The sequence below is a fragment of the Lepidochelys kempii genome, chromosome 1, assembly GCF_965140265.1.
Source record: "Lepidochelys kempii isolate rLepKem1 chromosome 1, rLepKem1.hap2, whole genome shotgun sequence".
NCBI lineage: Eukaryota > Metazoa > Chordata > Testudines > Cheloniidae > Lepidochelys > Lepidochelys kempii.
This window is the reverse complement of record NC_133256.1, coordinates 159,493,855-159,516,414: the sequence shown is the minus strand read 5'-3', so window position 1 is coordinate 159,516,414 and position 22,560 is coordinate 159,493,855. Positions and strand designations below refer to the sequence as shown.

Here is a 22,560-nt window from a genome sequence, read left to right as displayed (position 1 = left end):
CAGAAAAATATAAATGTTTTCCCTGAATCTCATGACAAAGAACAGCTACCATTCATCATGAATTCTAATATTACCACAAAAGTGGAATAGATTTCCCTCCATTATGTTCTATAATCTCCCAGTTGGAACACACTGTCTAAATCTCTATCATCATATCTTGCAGTCTTTCTACCCTGATTTCTAGTTCTGATTTTAGAGCGTTGAGGAGCTCTTTCATATTTTGTATAGTCCAAATCCTCCCAGTCATTATTATCCATATTAATCCTACGTCGTTTCCTCTGTCTAGACAATATCATAGATTTAGATGCATTAGCTTTAAAATTTTTACCTTTTCTAATGACTTTTGTTTTTCCTTTCCTTTTCCTTTTTTTTGTGTTTGTGGCATTGCTATAGTTACTGCTATTGGAATCAGTATCAAATTCTAAATTAGATGAGCAATTGAAACTGGCATCAGGTCCAGATTTTGAGCTCCCTGCAATTCCAGAAGGTCCCATTCTCTCTGACATAGATCGTCTTCCATTCTCCCTCACTTCTGTTTCAGACTCTGCTGTGTTCTTCAAATCACTCAAGGCTTTTGCTTTTTTGAAAAGAGTTGCAGACTTTTGACTGGTCATCTTCTTAATTCTTCTACCATTCCACCCGCCTGACAAAGAATCTGCCTCATCCTCAGAGTTGCTCACAGCATGTTGTGTGTGTGCAGAAGTTGACTGGTCGGATACTTTTTGACTGCTCCCATCCCCTGACTTATGGCTTTTGGAGTCCTGCTCTGAGAATTCTACTGTGGGATTTTTAATTTTAGGAGATGCAGCACAGACTGTCCTGTGTGGTTGTTTATGGCCATTGCTTTGCCTATTCTTTTGTGCCATTTGTGCACCTATTTCAGAATCTGAACTTTTATCTTCAGATTCACTAATATATTTTCTTCTAGCACATGAACTAGTCTGTGAAAGCGTTTTCTGTTTAATATACTGTTCTTTTAGTTCTTTTTCACTTTCAGACTTTAAACCTGTGTCATCTTCAAAGCCATCCAATAACAACTTCCTGGCTGCAGCAGAGGCACTGCGGTGGGGCAGTTTTCTGTTCTTGCTTCCAATGCCAACACTTTCTGAGCTGGAGATCTCTTCCTCCACATCACTCATTAGTCTTAATTTACTGGCAGCCACAGTTGCACTTCTACGTGGAATTCTTCTACGACCATCATCTTTGTCATTCACTATTTTGTAAGCCCCCTTTGAATATTCTGAGTCACTCCCATAGAACCTTTTCCTGGTAGCTCTTCTGCTATGACCATTCTCTTGAGAGAAAGATCCTATAATATAAAAAATAAAAATGATTTAAATATTTGTTAAATTAAATATGACAAATTTATGACAAATATTTTAAAACAGAACAAGAAAAATTTATATTTTAGTACTAACAATGTACAAACCCGAATAGCACTGGAGAACAGCTCACACTGTGTGTTTAATAAGGTGATAAAAACACCTGTATTTTTATTTTATAATAGCAAGGGTAATTCAAACATATTACATGTTATATTCGGTGGAGAGCAATTAAGGTTTTGGCCAACTATATCATCATTCCACCTATGATTTTTACGTTCTCTGAATTACATGCCCTGAAAAGTCCATCTCCTCACCCCCATTTTAAGAATGCACCTGCAAGAAAAAATATTATTTGTTTTGTTGCAGTTTGGTTGATCTGTTCTTGGTAAAAGACCAGATATGGGACAAAGGCCATTCAAAGATGGCTTTCAAACACCTTTGCATTCCCCTAATCCTTGGGCCATCAAGGTGAGTTCCCAGTGCATGAGCACAACTCCACGTTGCTCTTCTTATTCCTGGCTCTCCATGGCTCCAAATGCCTATCCAATAGCCAGGAATCACTGGAGCCCATCCTGGATATGTGCCTTTCCCTCTGACATGTTCTGTGCTGTGGCAGCATAGGTACAACAGTTTTAGGTGACCTGGAGATGTGCTGAGACCAGGGTAATCCTTTTACTAACTTTGGTCAGCTGGTTTTATACTTGCTTTGACCCAGAGTGATGCAAAACTATCTGAATGAATCAGAGCCCTAAAAAATTACCATGTCATCTGTGGCAACAGAAAGCTGTGGGCGACCACCATATTAAGTCTGTTAAATAAAAGCCCCAAAATTAAAACAAAGGAATTAAGAAATGAATCTAAAAAGTAGAAAAAAAATTCATACTACTAGTATTCTAGAACTCCAAAAACTTGTTTTATTTAATCCAAAAAATCCAGAAAATGCGTAATTCAGATTTGATGAGGAAGATGTAATGATAAAAGGACATTATATCTGGTCAACTTCAGCCCAAACTTTGTTTTGCAAATATATACTTTTATCAAACCTATAAGCAAAGGAAATATTTCCGTGTTTTAAAAAACCCCAAACGATTAAGTCATTTTTGTAGCAATAATTATTTTACATTTACGAAAGATACTGTATGATTAGTTAGGAAGTGCTAGCTGACATCAGGGTCTGACTGCATTTTATAGAAAATGTAAGTTAAAGCAACGTTAAGGCTGCCTATGAAGCACTCAGTCAGGACACGCCAAACTAAAGGTTAACTTTTTTCACAGGGCCCCATCTTCATTTAGTGAGCAGGTAGAGTCTGCAGTGGACCCGGCAGGGATTCAACATTTATTTATAACTTGCTTCTTAGAAGCAAAAAGGAATAGTGTACACAATATAAAATGCTAGCTGTCAACAAAAAAAAAGATTTTCTCTATGCAAATACATTTAATTTAAAAATACAAATATTTAATAAGTTTTTCTCACAGTTAAATGAGTACACATCTCGGGCTCACTTGCTGCTGTACACAAATCCAACCTGCATATTGAGGGCCAAATATTATTTTATTCAAATTCATTTTTTCATATATTCATGTAAATTCAGAGTAGAGTTAATTGATTTCAGCTGATTTACTCCTAATTTACACCATTGTAAATGCAAACAATTTGGGCTAGAATACAGGAACCTGCAGGAAATCTATGGAAAAAATAGTAAGTGATCATCAGGGATCCTAGCTTTCCCATGATAAAAACAAAACTGTCCGATAAAAAAAAACCCAAAATCTGTTTTCTTCAATGAGTAAAATGAAAGGCTGAACTTCTTCCCTAGCCACAATATAGAGCAGAACCCCATTTTATCTGATCTAATTGGGGCCAGGGCCAGATCAGATCATCTAAAATTTGGATAATCCAGAGAATGGGCAAAGAGCTTCAGCTGTGAGCCCCACTGCCTGGGGCTGACAACCGACAGCACCAATTTGGTTAATATGGAGAGCCGGATAATGGAGGCTCACATAAATGGGGTTCTACTGTATACATGTTATTTTTTCACAAAATGTAAAAACTAAAGATTCTCTGTAAAAATGCAAATTTCGAGTTTTTCCTGTGGCAAAAGGATTTCTAGAATCCCTGTTGATCGTAAAATTTAAATTACTTTTCTGAGGCAAATATACAAAGTATTCAGATGCAACCTTAAAACATGACATTTCTTGACTTGAGCGCTTCACTTTGCAATCTTATGTTTTCCATAGGAAATATGCTAGAAAAAGGAAATAATTCAAATATGACTCTCATTATATGCCTAGATATAAAACTAGGCCAGACTGCACAAAAATACCTAACGTGAGAGCTGGTCTACAGAGTTTTTGCACCAATTTACATAAATCAGTTTAAAAACAAACTTACTCAAACTGGTGCAACTCCTCAGTGTGAACACTTTCATACTGATGTAAATGTGTTTTGCTTACAACTATAAATTTAGTTAAATTGAGGCAGAAATTGTGTGTAGACAAACCATGATATGGGGTTTGCAAGAACTTTTGAACATCTCACTGAATGAAGCAGGGCTTCTCTGGAAATCATAGAAACCTTATTAAATACCCATGACAACATAGAGGGCACCATATTACTTATTTCTATTCAAAATTTTATGCGACTGCATTAACAGCCCTTTTACTTTATATTTCCAGGAGTTATTTTTAAAAAGTATTGTTATTAAAAATGTACAATGCCTGCACGTTTTAAAAAAAAAAAGTGATAATCTGAGCTAATCGGAACACTTACTTTAAAGTGCACCTCCAATATAAGGCCTATGAGTAACATTGTGAAAAGCATCTAACTGAGAAAGTTTTTAAGTCAGTGAGGTGCTTTTGAAAATATTACCCTATATCTGTTTCTCAATGACCAGTCCGCGGACTGGTGCTGATCCTTGAGATTTCCCTGGCAGAGTTTAGGAAGGCAGCAAGCTGGTCCCTGGTATCAAAAAGGGTGAGAAACACTGCCCTATAGCCATGCAAAATTTCTACTTTCTTCCCAGAACTGGAGCTGTTTTTAAAAAAAATATATAAATATATAAATATATATATAAAAAATATTTTAAAAATTACACGGTCCTGTTTTTAAAGAATAGGGGAAGCATTTTCCCACCTCCAAACTACTCATTCTCAAAAACTGCAGAAATGCCTTTGCTCACATTTATAAAAACATGACCACCCTCAGGTGGAAACCAGCCTGAAAGGTGAAAAATTCACCAGGCTGTAATAAACGAAAATGGGCTTTCAGAAAGAAAACACTCAGGTAACCTTAATAGTGGCTGTGTGCTATATACTCTAGCTATAGTTATCATGAGGACATTCAAGAACAGAATCTAGAACATACATATTTATTGATTCTTGAATGCACAGCTTATCAAAGGCAATATCTGAGTCACCCATAACACTCCATATTCTACTAATGAACTGTCCCCAGTGAAACCATTTGTAAACTTACTGGATGAAATGAAACAATTCATACTTAAATATGTTTCTCAACTGAAGAATATTTTGTCATCTGTGCTAAATATTACAATGTGGACAGAAAGTACAAGTTAAAAATGATATAATAGTATATTTGCATTAATAGTTTCATATGAATATACTTCCAGAATAGTAAGACACTCAGCATTCATCAAGAGATCTAGTGCCATGAGGAAGGGAAATAATTTTCCTCTGAAAAATTACACTGATCACTACCCAATTTTAACAGCATACACCTTTATACGTCTATCATTGTTGCACTTTACAATATTCCTACACAAGTTTCCTTCAGAATGGCAAGGAACCCATTTTGAGTAGTCCAAATCTTCCTAATAACCACCAATCCTACATTTTAATTTAGTCAGTATCAGATTTAGTTACATTAAGTTTTTAAACATACCTTTTTTAGTGACTTCCCTTTTCCTCCTTTTTGTGTTTATGGCATCGCTACAGTTACTATTATTGGTATCAGTTTCAGATGCTAAATTAGAAGAGCAATTGAAACTAGCATCCGGTCCAGATTTTGAGCTCCCTGCAGTCCCAGAAGTTTCCATGCTCTCTGACACAGAACTTCTTCCATTCTCCTTCACTTCTGTTTCAGACTCTGCTGTGTCCTCCAAGTCACTCAAGACTTTTGCTTTTTTGAATGGAGTTACAGGTTTTTGACTCGTCACCTTCTTGATTTTTCTACCATTCCACCTGCGTGACTCAGAATCTTCCTCATCCTCAGATGAGTTGCTCACTGCATGCTGTTTGTGTGTAGAAGTTGACTGTTTGGACACTTCCTGACTGATCCCATCCTCTGACTTATGGCTTTTGGAGTCATCCTCTGAAAATTCTACTGTGGGATTTTTAATTTTAGGAGATGCAGCACAGACTCTCCTGTGTGGTGGTTTTTTGCTATTGCTTTGCCTATTTTTTTGTGCCTTTCTTGTATCAGTTTCAGAATCTGAACTTCCATCTTCAGATTCACTAATATATTTTCTTCTAGCAGCAGATGAACCAGGCTGAGAAAGTTTTTTCTTCCTTGCATACGGTTCTTTTAATTCTTTTTCACTTTCAGACTTTAAACCTGTCTCATCATCAGAGCCTTCCAACAACAGTTTCCTGGCTGCAGCAGAAGCATTGCGGTGGGGCAGTTTTCTGTTCTTGCTTCCAATGCCAATACTTTCTGAACTGGAGATCTCTTCCTCCACATCACTCATCAGCTTTAATTTATTAGCAGCCACAGTAGCACTTCTGCGTGGAATTTTTCTATGTCTACCAGTTTTGTTACTCAATGATTCACAAGCCACTGCTGAAGTATTTTCAGAGTCACTTCTATATAGCCTTTTCCTGGCAGTTTTTCTGATATTTCTATTCCCCTGAGAAACCGATCCTATAAAATAAAGGATCGCTGTCAATTTTAAATATAAGGACACCCATTTATGTTAAATTTAATTTCCTGTAAAGTCAAACAAGTTCAACTCAGGCACAAACTGAACTGAAGTACAAATGTAGTAGTAGCTGCAACTTACATGGAACATTTTATTTAACTAGAAAATAAAGGTAACAATTCTCATTCTTCACAAATCTAAAAGATGAGCATTCACCGTGAATTGAAGCTTGCTTTATTTGTATTTAAACCATCATTATACCATCAGTATCAGTTGTATTCAATTTCTTTTTTATAATTAAAAACTAAGGGAGTTGCAAAACCTTCATCCTCACTGTTTGACTATCTCTTTGCCTTACTAGTAACTTTCTTCAGTGCTAATGTTAATTATTTCACCAGAGCAGACAGTAAGATGAGAAAAGTCTAACTCTTACAGCAACAGTATTGGTACAAGTGCCATGCCACTAAGCTAGCCTCAGTCACGTACTCAAAATGTTAACATACAGTTTTAACTTTTCTAAGGGTTATTAACATGAACTTAATTGCACCACATAGTAACTACTGAATGTGCATTTTCTTATGTTATTGGCCATTCACAGAAAACACTAATTGAATCTTACCCATTTGCTTTCTTTGAGCTGCTCTATTTCTGGTTTCCCTAAAGCTGCTGTTCTTTGCTCTGGATATGCCATTGTGTAATACTGGGGATGCAAGAGCCATAGAGCTTTCTTTACTTTCCTCTGAGCTACTTGAAGAAGAGGAGGAAGATCCTGATGAGGAGGCAGAGGAAGAAGCCGAAGAGCCTTCTATTTCACTTTCTGGTAAAAAAAATATTAGAATTCTAAGTAGGAACACAGCAAATTAGTTACCTTGAAAATTAATTAGTAGCTGTAATTTGCTGGTTTACACGTTACAGAATGTTTCTTACACATATCACTTCCATATAATTAGTTTCACAGTGTATTGTTTATAGACGACAATGACAGTAGGGCATACATTATAGGTGGCACTGGTAGTGTCACCTATAGTGAGTGATAGCTGGCTGACATTTTCCATTGTAAGACAGTTTTCAGTTGCTCATGACTTTGCCAAACTAAGTATGTGGGCTGAATTTTTTCATGCTACATTGTCTGGTGGCATTTTTTCTTTTTTTAAGGTTCAGCTAAAAATGTTCAGCCATTTTCAAGGAAGGCTTTGCAATGTTAATAAAATTGTGGTGGCTTCTTCTTTAAGAGTTTGGCACCTTCATGCTTTGGAATAAAAATGTGATATATGACAGGGCGGCCTTCATGTGTTGCATAGGCAACATTAATTCCAGCACTTCCTTTCATCTGAGTGCGTAACTTTGAAATCTTAATAGCCTTTTGGCATAGCGTTTTGTGTGCAATACACACACAGTTAAATATAAATCATATTTATGTGTTAAATGTACTGACATGGCAAGTTCAAAGTGTTCATCACAAGCACTGTTTGCTAAGACTGTTGTCTGAGACTTCAAGGTTCCATTTTCACATTTAGCAGAAGATTTTTAAAGCAGCAAATAAGTATAGCTGACAGGACCATTTTTCTCCCTCGCACCCCTCAACAAGCCATTTAGCTCCGTGATGACTCCCCATGTGAAACTGAGTACAGGCACACAGACTATTACCAACAGGATTGAAAGATGGTGTACAAGTCTGCTTCTTTGATTATAAATGTATTTTTACTTATAAGTTTCCCCTACTGCAGGCTTTTCACTAGTAAAAGCTGAAACTAAAGAAACTTATTGGGTTCTATACAACTTTAAAACAGAAGACTTCTATACTTAACATGCAAACGGCATGAAAACACAAGATGTTATTACAAAACATTCACAGTTCTCAGAGACAAGGTTTTCCTACAGAAGGCATTTTAAAAGCTTTGTATTTTTAAGAGTTATTTAGCTAGAATTTATGGGAATTATGGTAACTTTGCCTACAAAGGCAAAAAAATATTAGCAAACATTTTATAGCTAAAGTTTAATATATAAGCAAACACAACTTTTAAAACAGATTTTGTTTCTCACCTGATGACAACACAGAATGATTTGTTACGGGTGTAGTTCTAGCTTTTCCATTTCTTTCACGTGAGGACATGCAAGCAGAATCAGAAGATTCACCAGAACTGTGGGGATAGGTGCTAGCATTTATTTTATGGCTTGTAACGCATGCTGCTCTGCTAGAGGTAGGTTGGGTAGAAGAATCTTCCTGCTCAGATTCAATTTTTGCCTGAGATTTTAAGGGTTTCTGCTTCACATTTCTAGCCATACAAAGGAAATAGAAATAACTGTAATATACAATGTAAGCGAGCAGAATATTTCAATAGGAAATAATGAAATATTTGGAAACTTGGATAAAAGGCAATAATTGCTATTGCTAGAAAACAGACTGTATTCAGTACCATTTCCAACTTGGTGAAAAGCGATTAAATTTGTGAACTAAAATATTACATTTTATTATGTCTGCAGTTGTAACTCTCGTTACAGTGTGTATGGTAACAATCATTGTTTCATGTTCTCTATGTATATAAATCTCCCCACTGCATTTTCCACTGAATGCATCCGATTAAGTGAGCTGTACCTCACGAAAGCTTATGCTCAGATAAATTTGTTAGTCTCTAAGGTGCCACAAGTACTCCTTTTCTTTTTGCGAATACAAACTAACATGGCTGCTACTCTGAAACCATTCACAACTCAGTAGCTGATGCTAAGTGCTCATGGTAAAAGTGCAATTTACACCTACAGTGAAAATATCTAATTAAATCAGGAAATGGATTAGATATCAACTATGCATATATACATAAATCTGAGGCTGATCATGTTTTTCCCCCTATTTTCCAAGTTGCAGCAGCTGCCTTTGGATTTCTGATGTACCCTAGAATCCTCACTTATCAGTTGCAATAGGCATTTAAAAGGACCATGTGTACCAATTATATCCTATGATAAACAGAGTCCCAAAGACACCAGCTAACAGGTACAACCTGGGAGAAAGATCCTGCTCTCTGAAATAAAATGTGAGTACCCAGAAATATGAATACACGAAGTCTATAGTTTTCCACCGTAACTCAAATCTAACCTGTGTGAGTGCTGCACACAAGCCTGGGGTTCAGTTTGATTACTGGAGAACAATGCTCTTCTGGTAGAGGAATGGAAGAGAGAAAGAGCACTTGTTCGACACCAGAAATATTTCTTCTAATAAATGAAATTAAAGCATTAAAAAAGCCTAAAGGGAAAATTTGTTACCTGATAAAGCCCTGAATTAACATATATACTAGTCCTTTAAATCTTGAGTTCTTCATTGTTTAGAATAAGGCATCCTTGTACACTTAGGCCACATACGCACTAAGGGCTCTTTGCTGGTATGGCTATACCGGTATAGTATACTGGCAAAGAGCTCCTACCCTGGACGCAGCTTATACCACCAAAACTGTGATTTTACTAGAATATTATTCCACCACACCTAAGCAAAAAACAAAGTACACGGGTAAAAGTGCAACTTTGCCAGTATAGTTGCGTGTACTACTAGGGGCTTCTGATAGCACAACTATGTTGGTCAAGAACCACACCTCTTCAACTCTCTGGCCAACACAACTGGGCTGGCAGAAATCTTTAGTGTGGACTTGGCCTTAGCCAGAGAGAATTCTGCACCTCTTGCACCTGTTCTACTTGTCTTAAGAGACTTACACATAAAACTACATCTCTTGGTTTATGGGACGTTTGTACACTTCTTCCATAGCTACCTCCTAGCAGACTTTTAGCTGGGAGCATACCAAGTGTTCCCCTCTGTGACCTCCTCCCCCTGTCCTCTTTCATGGGCAAAGACATGGGGCAAGAATTAGATTGAGAATCCACCACATATAGGAAAGTCATCCAGAGATTTCTGGGGAGCCTTGAAGGAGGCCATTTTGTTTGCTCACATTAGAAAATACCTACCACTTTAGGATACTAAGTGGTAACTTGGTTCCTTTGGGTTATAGACTCACTAAAAAGATTTTTCTAATTAAGCAGCCACAAATTCATACAGCCAGAGATTCTTTTTGAGGGACAAGAAGTGCATGCTGTGGTCAAGATGTGTCTTGTAATTTGCAGAGACTTATCTGAAGCACTCCTTGAATTCTGCTGAAGAGGAAATGAGGTCTCAATAATCCTCTGAAACCCTAATCCTCGGCTCAGTGAAGGTCTGTGTGCTGGGAACATGTCACACACAATTCCTTTTCAGATATGAATGAGACTGATGTTTCAGATAGAGCATTGCCTGCTCTTTATGTGTTTCTTTATTTCAGCCATACTTGCCTGCTGTTTGGTAGAGGGAAGGGAGCAGATTGAGAATGTGAGGAATACTCCTGTAACAGATCCTAATAAGCTCAGCGCACCTGCCACTGCCCCCATATGCTCTACAGTTAAGCGCTGAAAACCTAAGTTGGCTCACTACTTGCCAGAAACAGTAGGGAAATAAAGAACTGTATTTGGCCAAAGTAGGTGGACCTTTCTTCTGCTGCCAGCAGCAGAATGGCTGGGTGGCAACAGAAAGGGATATATCCAAATACACGTTGCTAGGCAATGAGAGCCATTGCCTCTGGATAGCAAGCACAGAAGGGAAAAACACATTTAAAAGGACTGGTGGAGAAGCAGCTGAAAATGATTTGTAGGTGATAAATCTAGACTAATTACATTTGCATCAATCACTACCACCACGAGGTTTGACCCTCAGAGACTTCTTGCCACACCACCATGCACGCACACAAAGTGTGGAATAAAACATGGAATTAACCATGTTGCATTAGGGATATTGAGGCTTATTTTCTTGGAAATTTTGGGTAAACTTCACCATGAGCTACCAACACCACATTACAATACATGTGGAATATAACTTCCTACTATATATGCTTGGTTATAACAACTTATCCTTATTATGGCTAGCAACTTTTACTAACTTGTAATTGGTTATCATTTAAGCCTTCCAGCTTTCATATAATTTCAGTCAGTTAAAATTTGGTTGTCTGGCTAAAGCGGAGATTAAAAATGGTTCTACTTCATAAGCTCATAACTGTTTTGTAATAAATTTATTTTGCACTACACAAAGGACTTTCTTTGCGAGTCTTCACTGCTGCAAAAAAAATTGTACTAAATATTTCACTATAATTAACCATTTAACTAATAAGTTAATCCTAGGAGATCATGCTGCCATCTTACAAAACTGATGCAACAAGCATAATTTTTACAATAGTGAAAATGCCCCAAATGCATTAATCTTTTTAATCTATTTACCTGAGTGTTTTGTTAGGGTGCTGTACCATGCTATGACTTTGCAACCTCCTATTACATCTCTGGCTTCTTCGTAGTCTTTCATTGTGTTTTTGGCCAGTTTTAAAGTCTGAAACGATTCTTCTCATTTTTTCCTCAAATAGCGCTGATAATCTCAAGGTCATACTATAAATCTAAATAAAGAGATGTTAACTTTAAATTACAAAGTATCTTACGAGTAAATTGAGTGTTTTACAAAAACAAGAATTTACTGAAGAGACCATCTGGAGAAAATGACAAAATGACTCAGCATAAATTAGAGCTACAAGAGACATACGACTGACACCTACTTTTTCTGAATACTTTTGTTGCACTCTATTCTTTGTCCAAACCCACCAGACTGGTAGCTTGCTCTGTTGCATTACTAAATAGGTATTAATAAAGGACCCAACACTAAATGAAGCCTAGCCCAACCTGACGACTATTATGAAAGCATAGCGTACAAAAAGTTACCTTTGATCTTTTACTTGGAGTGTAAGATTTTGCATTGCTAAATATTAGTCTTATATCTTTGCATAATTCCATCGGGTTGTCATAATTTCCAGCTTCCAGCGTCTCCTTCACTGTACCAAAGTCCATTGGAGTGTCTATAATATGTCTGTAGTCCTAGATAAAAGATACGGAGCAAAAAAATTTCAGTTGCTCAAAAGGGCATATAGACAATAAAGCAGAAGAATTTTGGTGTGTTATTTTATTATTTCTATTAGCACAATAAGGACAGCTGAATAGTCTCAAGTCTTGAGCTCTGACCTCAGCAATTTAAACACCCCAACCCCAGCAAAAAAGACTCAAGCTTTTAGGTTCAGATGGCTTAGGTTCAGCCTCTGTTGCTGCTGTCCCACCTGGGAGTACATACTACAGCAGCTTTCATTTTTAAAAGTTTCCATCTTTTATGGTAGCAGAGAAAACCGTGAATATAAACAAAGAGCAGCTAATGCAGTGATGTCTGAGTCCACAGGGCTTTATAGCTTTGAGTGGGTAAACTGTCCCCATTCTTCTCAATGCAAGTTATCATTATTGGGCACCTGAGTTAACATTAAATGTCAACATTGACTATTTCACCAATTATCAAAGCAGAGGGAAGATCATTGCATAGATCTTTCATACTATCTACTCCAAGTGACTATGTAAATTGGTAGATTGAGTTTACAGGGCAGGCTTAAGAGATACCACCACTTACTTCTCCCCTCCCCTCAATTAAGAAGGGGCTGCGCAGTGCCCAGCAAGGCATCTGAGCCCCACCATGGAGTCCAACAGAGCCCATGGGTGTATTTGAACCTCAATAAAGGGAGAGCCAAACTCAAGGACTAGAACCCAGACAACATAATCTATTGGAGCATTATCTTATTTTGTCATCTTAACTGGGCAGAGCTCGGAAGAGTAACACTACTTTCTTCCGAACCTTTGAGTATTACTGAACATTTATGTTACTTTAGCATGCAAAGACCCCAACCAGGATTGGGGCCCAATTGTACAGAATACTGAACACACACAGACAGTCCCTGCTACAGATATCTTATAATCTAAAAAACATTAGAACAAAAACTGTTAGGAAGACATAATATACAAGTAAATGAACAAGATGACTAATGGCACACTTTGGTTCTTACATGTTATGTGATGTGTTCTTAATAGGGTCAGAGGAAGTATTAGGAAGAAATGAAGGTTACTTACCTGTAACCTGAGTTCTTTGAGATGACTCCACATTTCCCACTTATGGGTACTCCACCTCCTTTTGGTTGAACCCTCTTCTAGCAGAAACAGATATAGGACTCTCGTATCCCACCACTGAGGTGGAGACTATAAAGGGCACGAAGCACCCGCCCAACTTCAGGTCCTTCCACTGCAAAGCCAGAGACATAATCACAAGGCCTCTGACAGAAAGGAGGAGGAGGGTGGGAAGTGTGCATATGCAGAGACATCTTGAAGAACTCCAGTTACTGGTAAGTAATCTTCATTTCTTCTGAGAGTGGCTCTGCATATTCCTACTTATGGGAAAGATTGACAAGCAGTACTGAGACTAACCTGGAGGTTGGAACAGGGAATAAAAACAGAAGCACCACTTTGCCAACCCCAGAGCACGTTGCTTGGTGAAAGGGAACACTGAAGTTCAGGTTGCAGCTTTGCAAATCTCAGTCTGAGGCATCTGCCTCAGACAAGAAAAGAAAGCAGCAACGCAGCTCTAGTGGAATGTGGTTGAATCGAAGCAGCTACCGGAATTTTTGCTCGTGTTTAACGCTCAGCAATACATTGCTTAATCCACCAGGAAATAGTCTGAGAAGAAACGGTATACCCCATGTTGTTCCTGGCATATGAAACAATTTAGTCATTTTACAAAAGCTCTTAGTTCTGTCCAAAAAATAGGCAAGTGCCCTTATGGCAGCCAATGTATGGAGGACAGATCTTTTTTCACTAGAATGTAGCTCAGAGGAAAAAATGGTAAATTAACAGACTGATTAATGTGAAAGTCAAACACCAAATGATAAAATGAACATTTAGCCAATGGGGCGAAATGAGATTTCACCAACATGGTCAAAACCGGTCTAAGGAAAGGAGAGGGTCCCTAACAGGAGGCACATATCTTAGATACACCTTTATAAACCTTTTAACTGAAGCAAGAACAAACAGCGATCTACCATCAACGAAAGCAGGATACGTAGAGATGGCTGCCAAATGGACCTTTAATGATGTGTTAGACTAGACAACTCTTGATTTTTTAAAGTACGTTAAGTAGTCCAACCAATATTGAGAATCAGACCTCCTCTGCATCCATGCCTGAAAACTAGACCATTTTAGGAAATAACAGTTTCTAATGGACCATTATCTAGAGTTAACTAGTATGAACAGATGAACACGACTGCTCAAGAGCAGACAAAGTATGACCATACACGCTCAAGCGAAGGGACTTACATGAAAAATCCTGTCCCCCTCCCGGGACATGAGGTCTGGAGACAGAGGGAGGTATATGAAGACTCCACTGGACAGTTGAAGGAGATCAGTAAACCACTGCTAATGTGGCCAAGATTGGGCAATGAGTATTATCTTGCCTTATCCTAACAACTCTCTATCACCTGCTGTATCAAGGGAAAAAGAAACACATCAGACCCCTCTCCTCAGCGCAGCAGGAAAGCATCTGACACAGTCTGTTCCTACCCACTCTAGAACAGGAAGAATGACATGTTCTTTGGAACGTAGTTGCAAATAGGTCCACATTTGGGTTGACTCCATCTGGAAAATATGGTCAACCACCTAATCTTTAGGGACCTCATGTGCATCTGAGAGCAGTCTCTGTTGAGACTATCCACAACTACATTGCTTTCCCCAGCCGAATGTAGTGCCACAAGATACATTTCATAGTAGATACATGAATCCCACAGATTTATCACCTCTGCAAACAAGGAGGCGGAATGATCATCCACTGCTTGTTAATATAATACTTTTCAGACATGTCTGTTACTAGCTGCACAACCTTTCCTGGCAGCTGATGGAGGAATGCTCTTAGAGCGAGATGAACTGTTCTTAGTTCCAGTATGTTGATGTGCAACGTTCTTTCCTGAGAAGACCCATGTCCTTGAACTGTTTAAATGATTCAAGCATACCGCCCCCAACCATTGGGTGAGGCATCTGAAATCACTGTCCAAGATGAACCTGAAGAACTGAACTGCACACTTCAGAGCATGTTTGTCCTGCTTGCCCCCCAGTCCAGAGAGACTATGATGTTCTGAAGTATAGTGACCAACAGCTGAAGGCTAGCTCAACTTCGACTGTAAGCCTGGGACCTGCCTCACAGGTTTCATTTTTAAACTGGCAAACAGTCACATAGGTAGTGGCTGTCATAAAACCCCTGAGACTCAGGAAGAACCTCACCCTCTATGTGGGGCAACTTCAAATTCTTGACACTTACTTCATTTTGAGAAACCTGTCATCAGGTAGAAAAACTCTCATTACCACTAAGTCCAATATGGCACCTATGAAAAGGATCCTTTGTGTAGAACAGAGGATTGACTTTCGGATGCTAAGAAGAAAAGACTGGTCATAGTAACTATGTGAAAAGTCCTCACCACAGCAGCTTTTGATAGCCAATCGTTCATATAAGGGCAAACAAATATACCCTGCTTCCTCAGATACAACGCTACCACAGAGAGACACTTTGTAAATACCCTGGGTATTGCAGAAAGGCCAAATGGAAGCACCTTGTACTGGAAATGGCTCCCAGCTACCACAAATCAAAGGTACTTTTGATGTTTCTGAAACTGAAATGTGAAAATTAGTGTCCTTTAGATTGAGAGTTGGGAACCAATCCAGGACTGACAGCAAGGGATTACTGAAGACAGGGTCAGCATATGGAAATGAAACTTCCAGATGTATTTATTCAATTCCATTAAATTTAATATCGATCAGAACCCCCTCATTCTTCTTTAGCACCCCAAAATATCAGAAGTAAAAATCATGACCCTTCAGGTAAGCAGAAATCTCCTTGACTGCTCCTAACAAAGCAACTTCTCCACTTCTGTGCGAACTGCCTCATGAGAGGGGTCCCTGAGGAGGGATAGAAAGGGGAGTTTGAGGAAGACAGCATTTCTTAATTGAATGCCATAGCCTTTTCCCATGATCTCTAAAATCCACTGTTTGATGTTGCCTGCCTCCATTTGTGGATGAAATGGGGTAGAGCCTGTCTCCAAAGGAGTGGGTAGAAAAAAGGTAGCTGGCTGGTCCTAGACTCTCAGACATCATGTCAAAACTGAGACTTGGTGTTCCGGAATGAGGGGGCTGATGAGGAAGTGGGCTATTTGGGTTTGCAACCTTGTTTGAAAGGTCTCTTTCTGCAACCGTTCTGTGAGGCTGCAGGTTGTTGGTAATTTGAGTCTCTGACTGGATGAAAAGTAGGGTGCTGAAGGCTGGGAGCATTGCTGCCTCTGCTACTGAAAGGAGGGCCAGGCCTCCTTTCAATGGGTGGGATTAATCCCAGAGACTGAGCGGTCAAACTTGCATCCTTCAGTTTTTCTGGTAAGTTGCCAGTCTTTATACGGAAAAGACCTTCCCCTTCAAAAGGGAGATCGTCCAAGCTTACTTCTGGTGTCCATAATTATACAAGAGGATCAAAGCCATGTATGCATCCTGATAGCCACAGCAGACCCAATCCTCTGGCAGCAGTCTGAGGCACTGAAGGAAGCTCTGAGGAAATACCTAGCTACATTCTGACCCTCCAATAAGATAGCATTAGACAACCTTCTCCTGTCTTTAGGTACATCCTGGAGAAGACAACATTCTCCCAGAGAAGGAACTGGTCACAAGCCATAACTGCCTGATAAGTCACCAATTCACCATCCTAATACCGAGGGATGAGGAGAACACCTTTCTCCTCCATGAGTCAATCTTCTTTCCCCTCTGTCACTCAGGGTGAAGTGTAGTTGTCCCATCCTTGCCCTGTTGCTGGCAGCAACTATTACCAGCAAGTTGTTCACAGGGTGGGTATGAAAATACGAGAACCTGTCCAAGGGTAGCTGGTATAGTTTGTCCGCCTTCTTTAAGATAGGTAGACAAGAGGTGGGATCGGACCAAACAAATTTGGCCGACTACAAAAACCCAGTCAGGATGGGGAGTGACATCAACAGATCCAGGGGAATCAGACCACAGGATCTCTGGGCTTTCAGATTCCTTGCAGATGAAATGTCGCCTCTACAAGAAGAGTAACTAAAGAGGTCTTGGCATGGTCATCAGTAAGTCCCTGGGCACTGTTACCCAGGGTTTTCAAAACCCAAAGCAGCGGTAACTTAAACTGTTTCACTCCAGGGGCTGTCAGGAATAAATCAATGAAAGCACAGCAATTCTATCTGATGGAAGATTAATACAAGTAAGCGTGCTCTTATCTAAAACTTCAATTTATTAGACATAAGCACACACAGACATAAGCAATAGGTTTAGAACAATCCAAATAATTGCCTAGAATCTGAGATGGTATAATGTGCAGCAGGTCAGCAATGGCCCGTTGCTTCCCCACCGGGGAGTCTGGTGTCAGAAATCAGAGTAACAGCCGCGTTAGTCTGTATTCGCAAAAAGAAAAGGAGTACTTGTGGCACCTTAGAGACTAACCAATTTATTTGAGCATAAGCTTTCGTGAGCTACAGCTCACTTCATCGGATGCATACTGTGGAAAGCGTAGAAGATCTTTTTATACACACAAAGCATGAAAAAATACCTCCCCCCACCCCACTCTCCTGCTGGTAATAGCTTATCTAAAGTGATCACTCTCCTTCCAATGTGTATGATAATCAAGGTGGGCCATTTCCAGCACAAATCCAGGGTTTAACAAGAACGTCGGGGGGGGGGGGGGGGGTTTAAGAATGTATCACATATATCACCAATGTGATATATGCCATCATGTGCCAGCAATGCCCCTCTGCCATGTACATTGGTCAAACTGGACAGTCTCTACGTAAAAGAATAAATGGACACAAAATCAGAGGTCAAGAATTATAACATTCATAAACCAGTCGGAGAACACTTCAATCTCTCTGGTCACATGATTACAGACATGAAAGTTGCGATATTACAACAAAAAAACTTCAAATCCAGACTCCAGCGAAAAACTGGTGAATTGGAATTCATTTGCAAATTGGATACAATTAACTTAGGCTTGAATAGAGACTGGGAGTGGCTAAGTCATTATGCAAGGTAACCTATTTCCCCTTGTTTTTTCCTACCCCCCTCAAGATGTTCTTGTTAAACCCTGGATTTGTGCTGGAAATGGCCCACCTTGATTATCATACACATTGTAAGGAGAGTGATCACTTTAGATAAGCTATTACCAGCAGGAGAGTGGGGTGGGGGGGGAGGTATTTTTTCATGCTTTGTGTGTATAAAAAGATCTTCTACACTTTCCACAGTATGCATCGGATGAAGTGAGCTGTAGCTCACGAAAGCTTATGCTCAAATAAATCGGTTAGTCTCTAAGGTGCCACAAGTACTCCTTTTCTTTTTGCGAATACAGACTAACACGGCTGCTACTCTGAAACCAGTGGATCTGAAGACACTCATGGTCTTGTCTCTTTTGTTACTGAAGCTAGAGGTAGAACAGGACGCTGCTTTGGAACTGTGGCAGCCTTCCCAGAATCAGACAAGATGCATAGTTCTGATGCACAGGAACTCGCACTGCTAGAGTTGGCCATCTTGCTTCTATGCTGTTCTTCCTCGGCATCTCAAAATCCGAAACTGAAGGCAATGATGACCCTCATTCAGAGACACCACATGCATACATCTGGAAGAGGTAGCTGAACTGACCCTGGTCCTGCTGCCACAGGGATTACATCAAAGTCCGACTGCTGTGAGGCACGAGGTATGGTATGAACGAGACCAGCCGAACTGTTCCTTAACCTTTCTTACAGAACCAGAGTGTGGGATCTGACCAGACAGCCCTCAATTTGGACATTATCACCTTGGGGGTTTGACTGGAGGAGCCATAGGAACTGATCCCAGTCCCAGTAGGGGCTGCGGTTTCTTGGAACCCTGCAGTCAAACGGAACAGACTGAGGCCACCAGGGCCAAGGCTAGCTCTTTAGACCTTTGAACCGAAATCAGAACAGATACAGAGGATCTAGCCTCAAGGGCTTTCTTAAGTAGTAGTAGTTGTAGGTGAGTCTTCCTGTCTTTGCAAGCTCTGGGGAGAGGTGGGGTGAAAGTCTGGCATCCATGAAGTGGTTCAAGAAAGTAATATTTAAAGTTAACAGTCCAAAGAAGTTAATGCACACAAAAGAAGTTCACACTTCTCAATCACGGTTTCACGCTGTCTGCAATCATCACTGCATTGGTCTACATTTGCAAGGTTTTCTTTTGCAACCACAGGGGCTAGGAATTGACGATTTTTCAAATGAAAGCTTAGATTCTATAGAATATGAATGTCATATGGTCCACAAATAAAAAAAATAGGTCAGATTGAATTCATGCCAAGCATTTGACAGCCCTGCCCATGAATCTCAAGGAAATTGTAAATTTTTTTTTTTAAAACACCCATTACAAGTAACTAACTTCAAGCAACACAAAATGATACTAGTATGAGATAAGCAGTTCCAGTTTCAACAACAAACAAAAAGACCTAGGAATTAAGAATACAGACAATGTAAATCTTTTCATAGATGATAGGACATAGATACCTAGGCACATGGCAAGGCTAATTTGTGTCAACAGTTCTGGACTGAGAATATAGCACATAGCTCCAAGAGCTTGAATCTATGAAGCCAACTTCATGAATGACAGTCTTATTATGGTACAAGTTCTGTACCAAAAGAGAGAAATGATAAGACAAACATTAAATCACTTAAGATTTATGAAGGATAACTTACAGGATATTGGTCCAAATCAACAGGTTGTCTAAAAGGCTCAGAATCTTCGCATTGGAAAATTAAATTCACCAGTTCCATACATTGTTTCTTCCAGGTATTTTCATCATAGTTAATTTTCATATTGCTTCGTCTCTTCATAACCCGTCTCTTAAAAAAAAAAAAAAAAATTACTTCCTGAAAAAACTAAGTTTCAAAAATAATTCCAATTAGAATTTTAAATACGTTGCAGAAATTGCTGGCTAAACTTCGAGAGTAGTATCTTAGTAAAGAAACTAAAAATTAATAGCAAAAAAAATGCAAAAAGCATTCTACTTTTTGCATTTTTTGTAATTTCTGCTTTTCAATTTTTGATAAGTGTTGAGTAAGAATTTTCTCCTCTTCAACCCAGTTTTCCTGATTGGCTGGCCTAGAGGATTAAGCATACTATTATATTTAAGTGTGATAGGGGTGCATAGATGCTCTCTTTCTTTATCTCTGCAAATTCCTTTGGGAAAACAAGTATACCCAGTGATCAAAGGGGTTACACCCACATCTTGGGTTTTTTTCTAGCTGTTTTCTTGCTAGAAACACTGTCCTGTGTCCCTTAGGTATAAACCTTAAAGAAAAGACCTAAGACTTTGTTTCCTGAATAATTCCAACGTTTACACATTAGGTTCATATACTCAGACTTTAAAGTCAGAAGGGACCATCATAATTAAGGATAAGATTTTGTCAGATATTTTTGGTAAAAATCATGGGCAGGTCACAGGCAATAAAGAAAAATTAACAGAAGCTGTGACCTGTCCATGACTTATCAAAAATATCTGTGACAAAATGGGGATCAGCGGGTCCCTGCAGCAGGGCAGCTGCGCAGCAGCTGGGAGCAGCCGGGGCTCCCCCACAACCTGCTGGGATCGCTGGGGCTCCAGGGGCCGCCACAGGCAGCAGGGGTACCCCACAGCTCCCTACCCCTGTGGGGGACTCTGCATCTCTCCACTGGAAGAAGCCACGGAGGTCACTGGAAGTCACGGATTCAGTGACTTCTGCGACTTCCGTGACTAAATCGTAGCCTTAATCATGATCATCTAATCTAACCTTCTGTACATCGCAGGCCACAGAGCCTCACCCAACCACTCCTATAATAGCCCCTTAATGTCTGGCTGAGTTACTGAAGGTCTCAAATCTTGATTTAAAGACTTCAAGTTACTAAAAATCCATTTACTCTAGTTCAAACCAGCAAGTGACCTGTACCCCCTGCTGCAAGGGAAGGTGGAAAAACCCCCACAGTCTCTGCAAATCTGACCCGAGGGAAAATTCCTTCCCGACCCCAAATATGTTCATCGGTTACACCCTGAACATGTGAGAGAGACCCACCAGTCAGACACCTTGGAAAGTAACTGAGAGCCCTCCTCATCTTGTGTCCCATCTCCAGCTGTTGGAGTTATTTGCTAGTAGCAGTTGAAGATGGGCCACATGCCATTTAGGCAACCACATCATACCATCTCCTCCATGAACTTATCAAGCTCATTCTTCAAACAATTTAGTTTTTTTACACCCAAATACTGCCTTGGAAGGCTATTGCAGAACTTCACTTCTCTGATGGTTAGAACCTTTGCCTAATTTCGAGCCTAAACTTGTTGATGGCCAGTTCATAGCCATTTGTTCTTGTGCCAACACTGGCCCTTATGTTAAATAACTCCTCTTCTTTTCTGGTGTTTATCCCTCTGATGTATTTAGAGAGAGCAATCATTTCGCCTCTTAGCATTCATTTTGTTAGCCTCAACAAGCCAGGCTTCTTCAGTTTCCCGGTTCTCTGTTCCTCTTATCCTGGTAGCCCTTCTCTGCACCTATTCCACTTTGAATTAATCCTTCTTAAACATGGGAACCCAAAATTGCATCAGTATTCCAGATAAGGTCTCATCAGTGCCTTGTACAATGATTCTAACACTTCTCTTTCCCTACTGGAAATATCTTGCCTGATACATCCGAGGATTGCATTAGCCTTTTTTCAGGGCCACATCACATTGGTGGCTCAGTCATCCTATGATCGACCAATACACCCAGGTCTTTCTCCTCTTTCATTACTTCCAACTGATATGTCCCCAACTTACAGCAAAAATTCTTATTAGTCCCTAAATGCATGAGTTTGCACTCTGCATTATTAAATTTAATCCCGTTTCTATTATTCCAGTTTTCAAGGTCATCCAAACCTTCTTTTATGATATTCTGGTCCTTTTCCATATTGGCAATACCTCCCAATATTTGTGTCATCTACAAATATTAGTACACTTCCACTTTTTGTGCCAAGGTCATTAATGAAAATGTTAACTAAGATTGGTCCCAAGACTGATCCTTGAGGAATTTCATTAGTTACCTCCCTCTAGCATGCCAGTTCACCTTTCAGCATGACCAATTACAACATCCCCTTTAACCAGTGCCTTAGCTCATCATCTGATTCTCGTATAAATCCCTATCTTCTCCAATTTAACTAATAACTTCCCCTGTGGAATTATATCAGCCACTTTACTGAAATCCAGATAGATTACATCTATTGCATTCCCGTTGTCTACAAAACTAGTTATCGTCACAAAGAAATCAGGTTGGTCTGGCATGATCTACCCTTTGCAATACCATGTTGTATTTTAACCCAATTATCTTTACCACTGTGCCTTTACTTACTTTTTCTTTCAAAATTTGTTTTAAGACCTTGCATATAATTAG

General features: G+C 39.4%; 1 protein-coding gene across 3 annotated transcripts in view; it reads right to left on the bottom strand.

Annotated features, from left to right (window-relative positions):
- The window catches only part of BRWD1 (bromodomain and WD repeat domain containing 1), a 113,268-nt gene that overhangs the window by 14,245 nt on the left and 76,463 nt on the right, over positions 1-22,560 (bottom strand). For 2 of the 3 annotated variants that reach the window (XM_073360442.1, XM_073360451.1), the window contains exons 35-41: positions 19,861-20,007; positions 11,975-12,127; positions 11,486-11,655; positions 8,246-8,478; positions 6,822-7,019; positions 5,227-6,204; positions 329-1,309 (exon numbers count right to left, since the gene is read on the bottom strand). In XM_073360442.1, coding sequence (XP_073216543.1) covers positions 329-1,309; positions 5,227-6,204; positions 6,822-7,019; positions 8,246-8,478; positions 11,486-11,655; positions 11,975-12,127; positions 19,861-20,007 — 2,860 coding nt within the window. The remainder of the gene's footprint in view (positions 1-328; positions 1,310-5,226; positions 6,205-6,821; positions 7,020-8,245; positions 8,479-11,485; positions 11,656-11,974; positions 12,128-19,860; positions 20,008-22,560) is intronic. The other variant, XM_073360460.1, reaches the window with a different exon arrangement.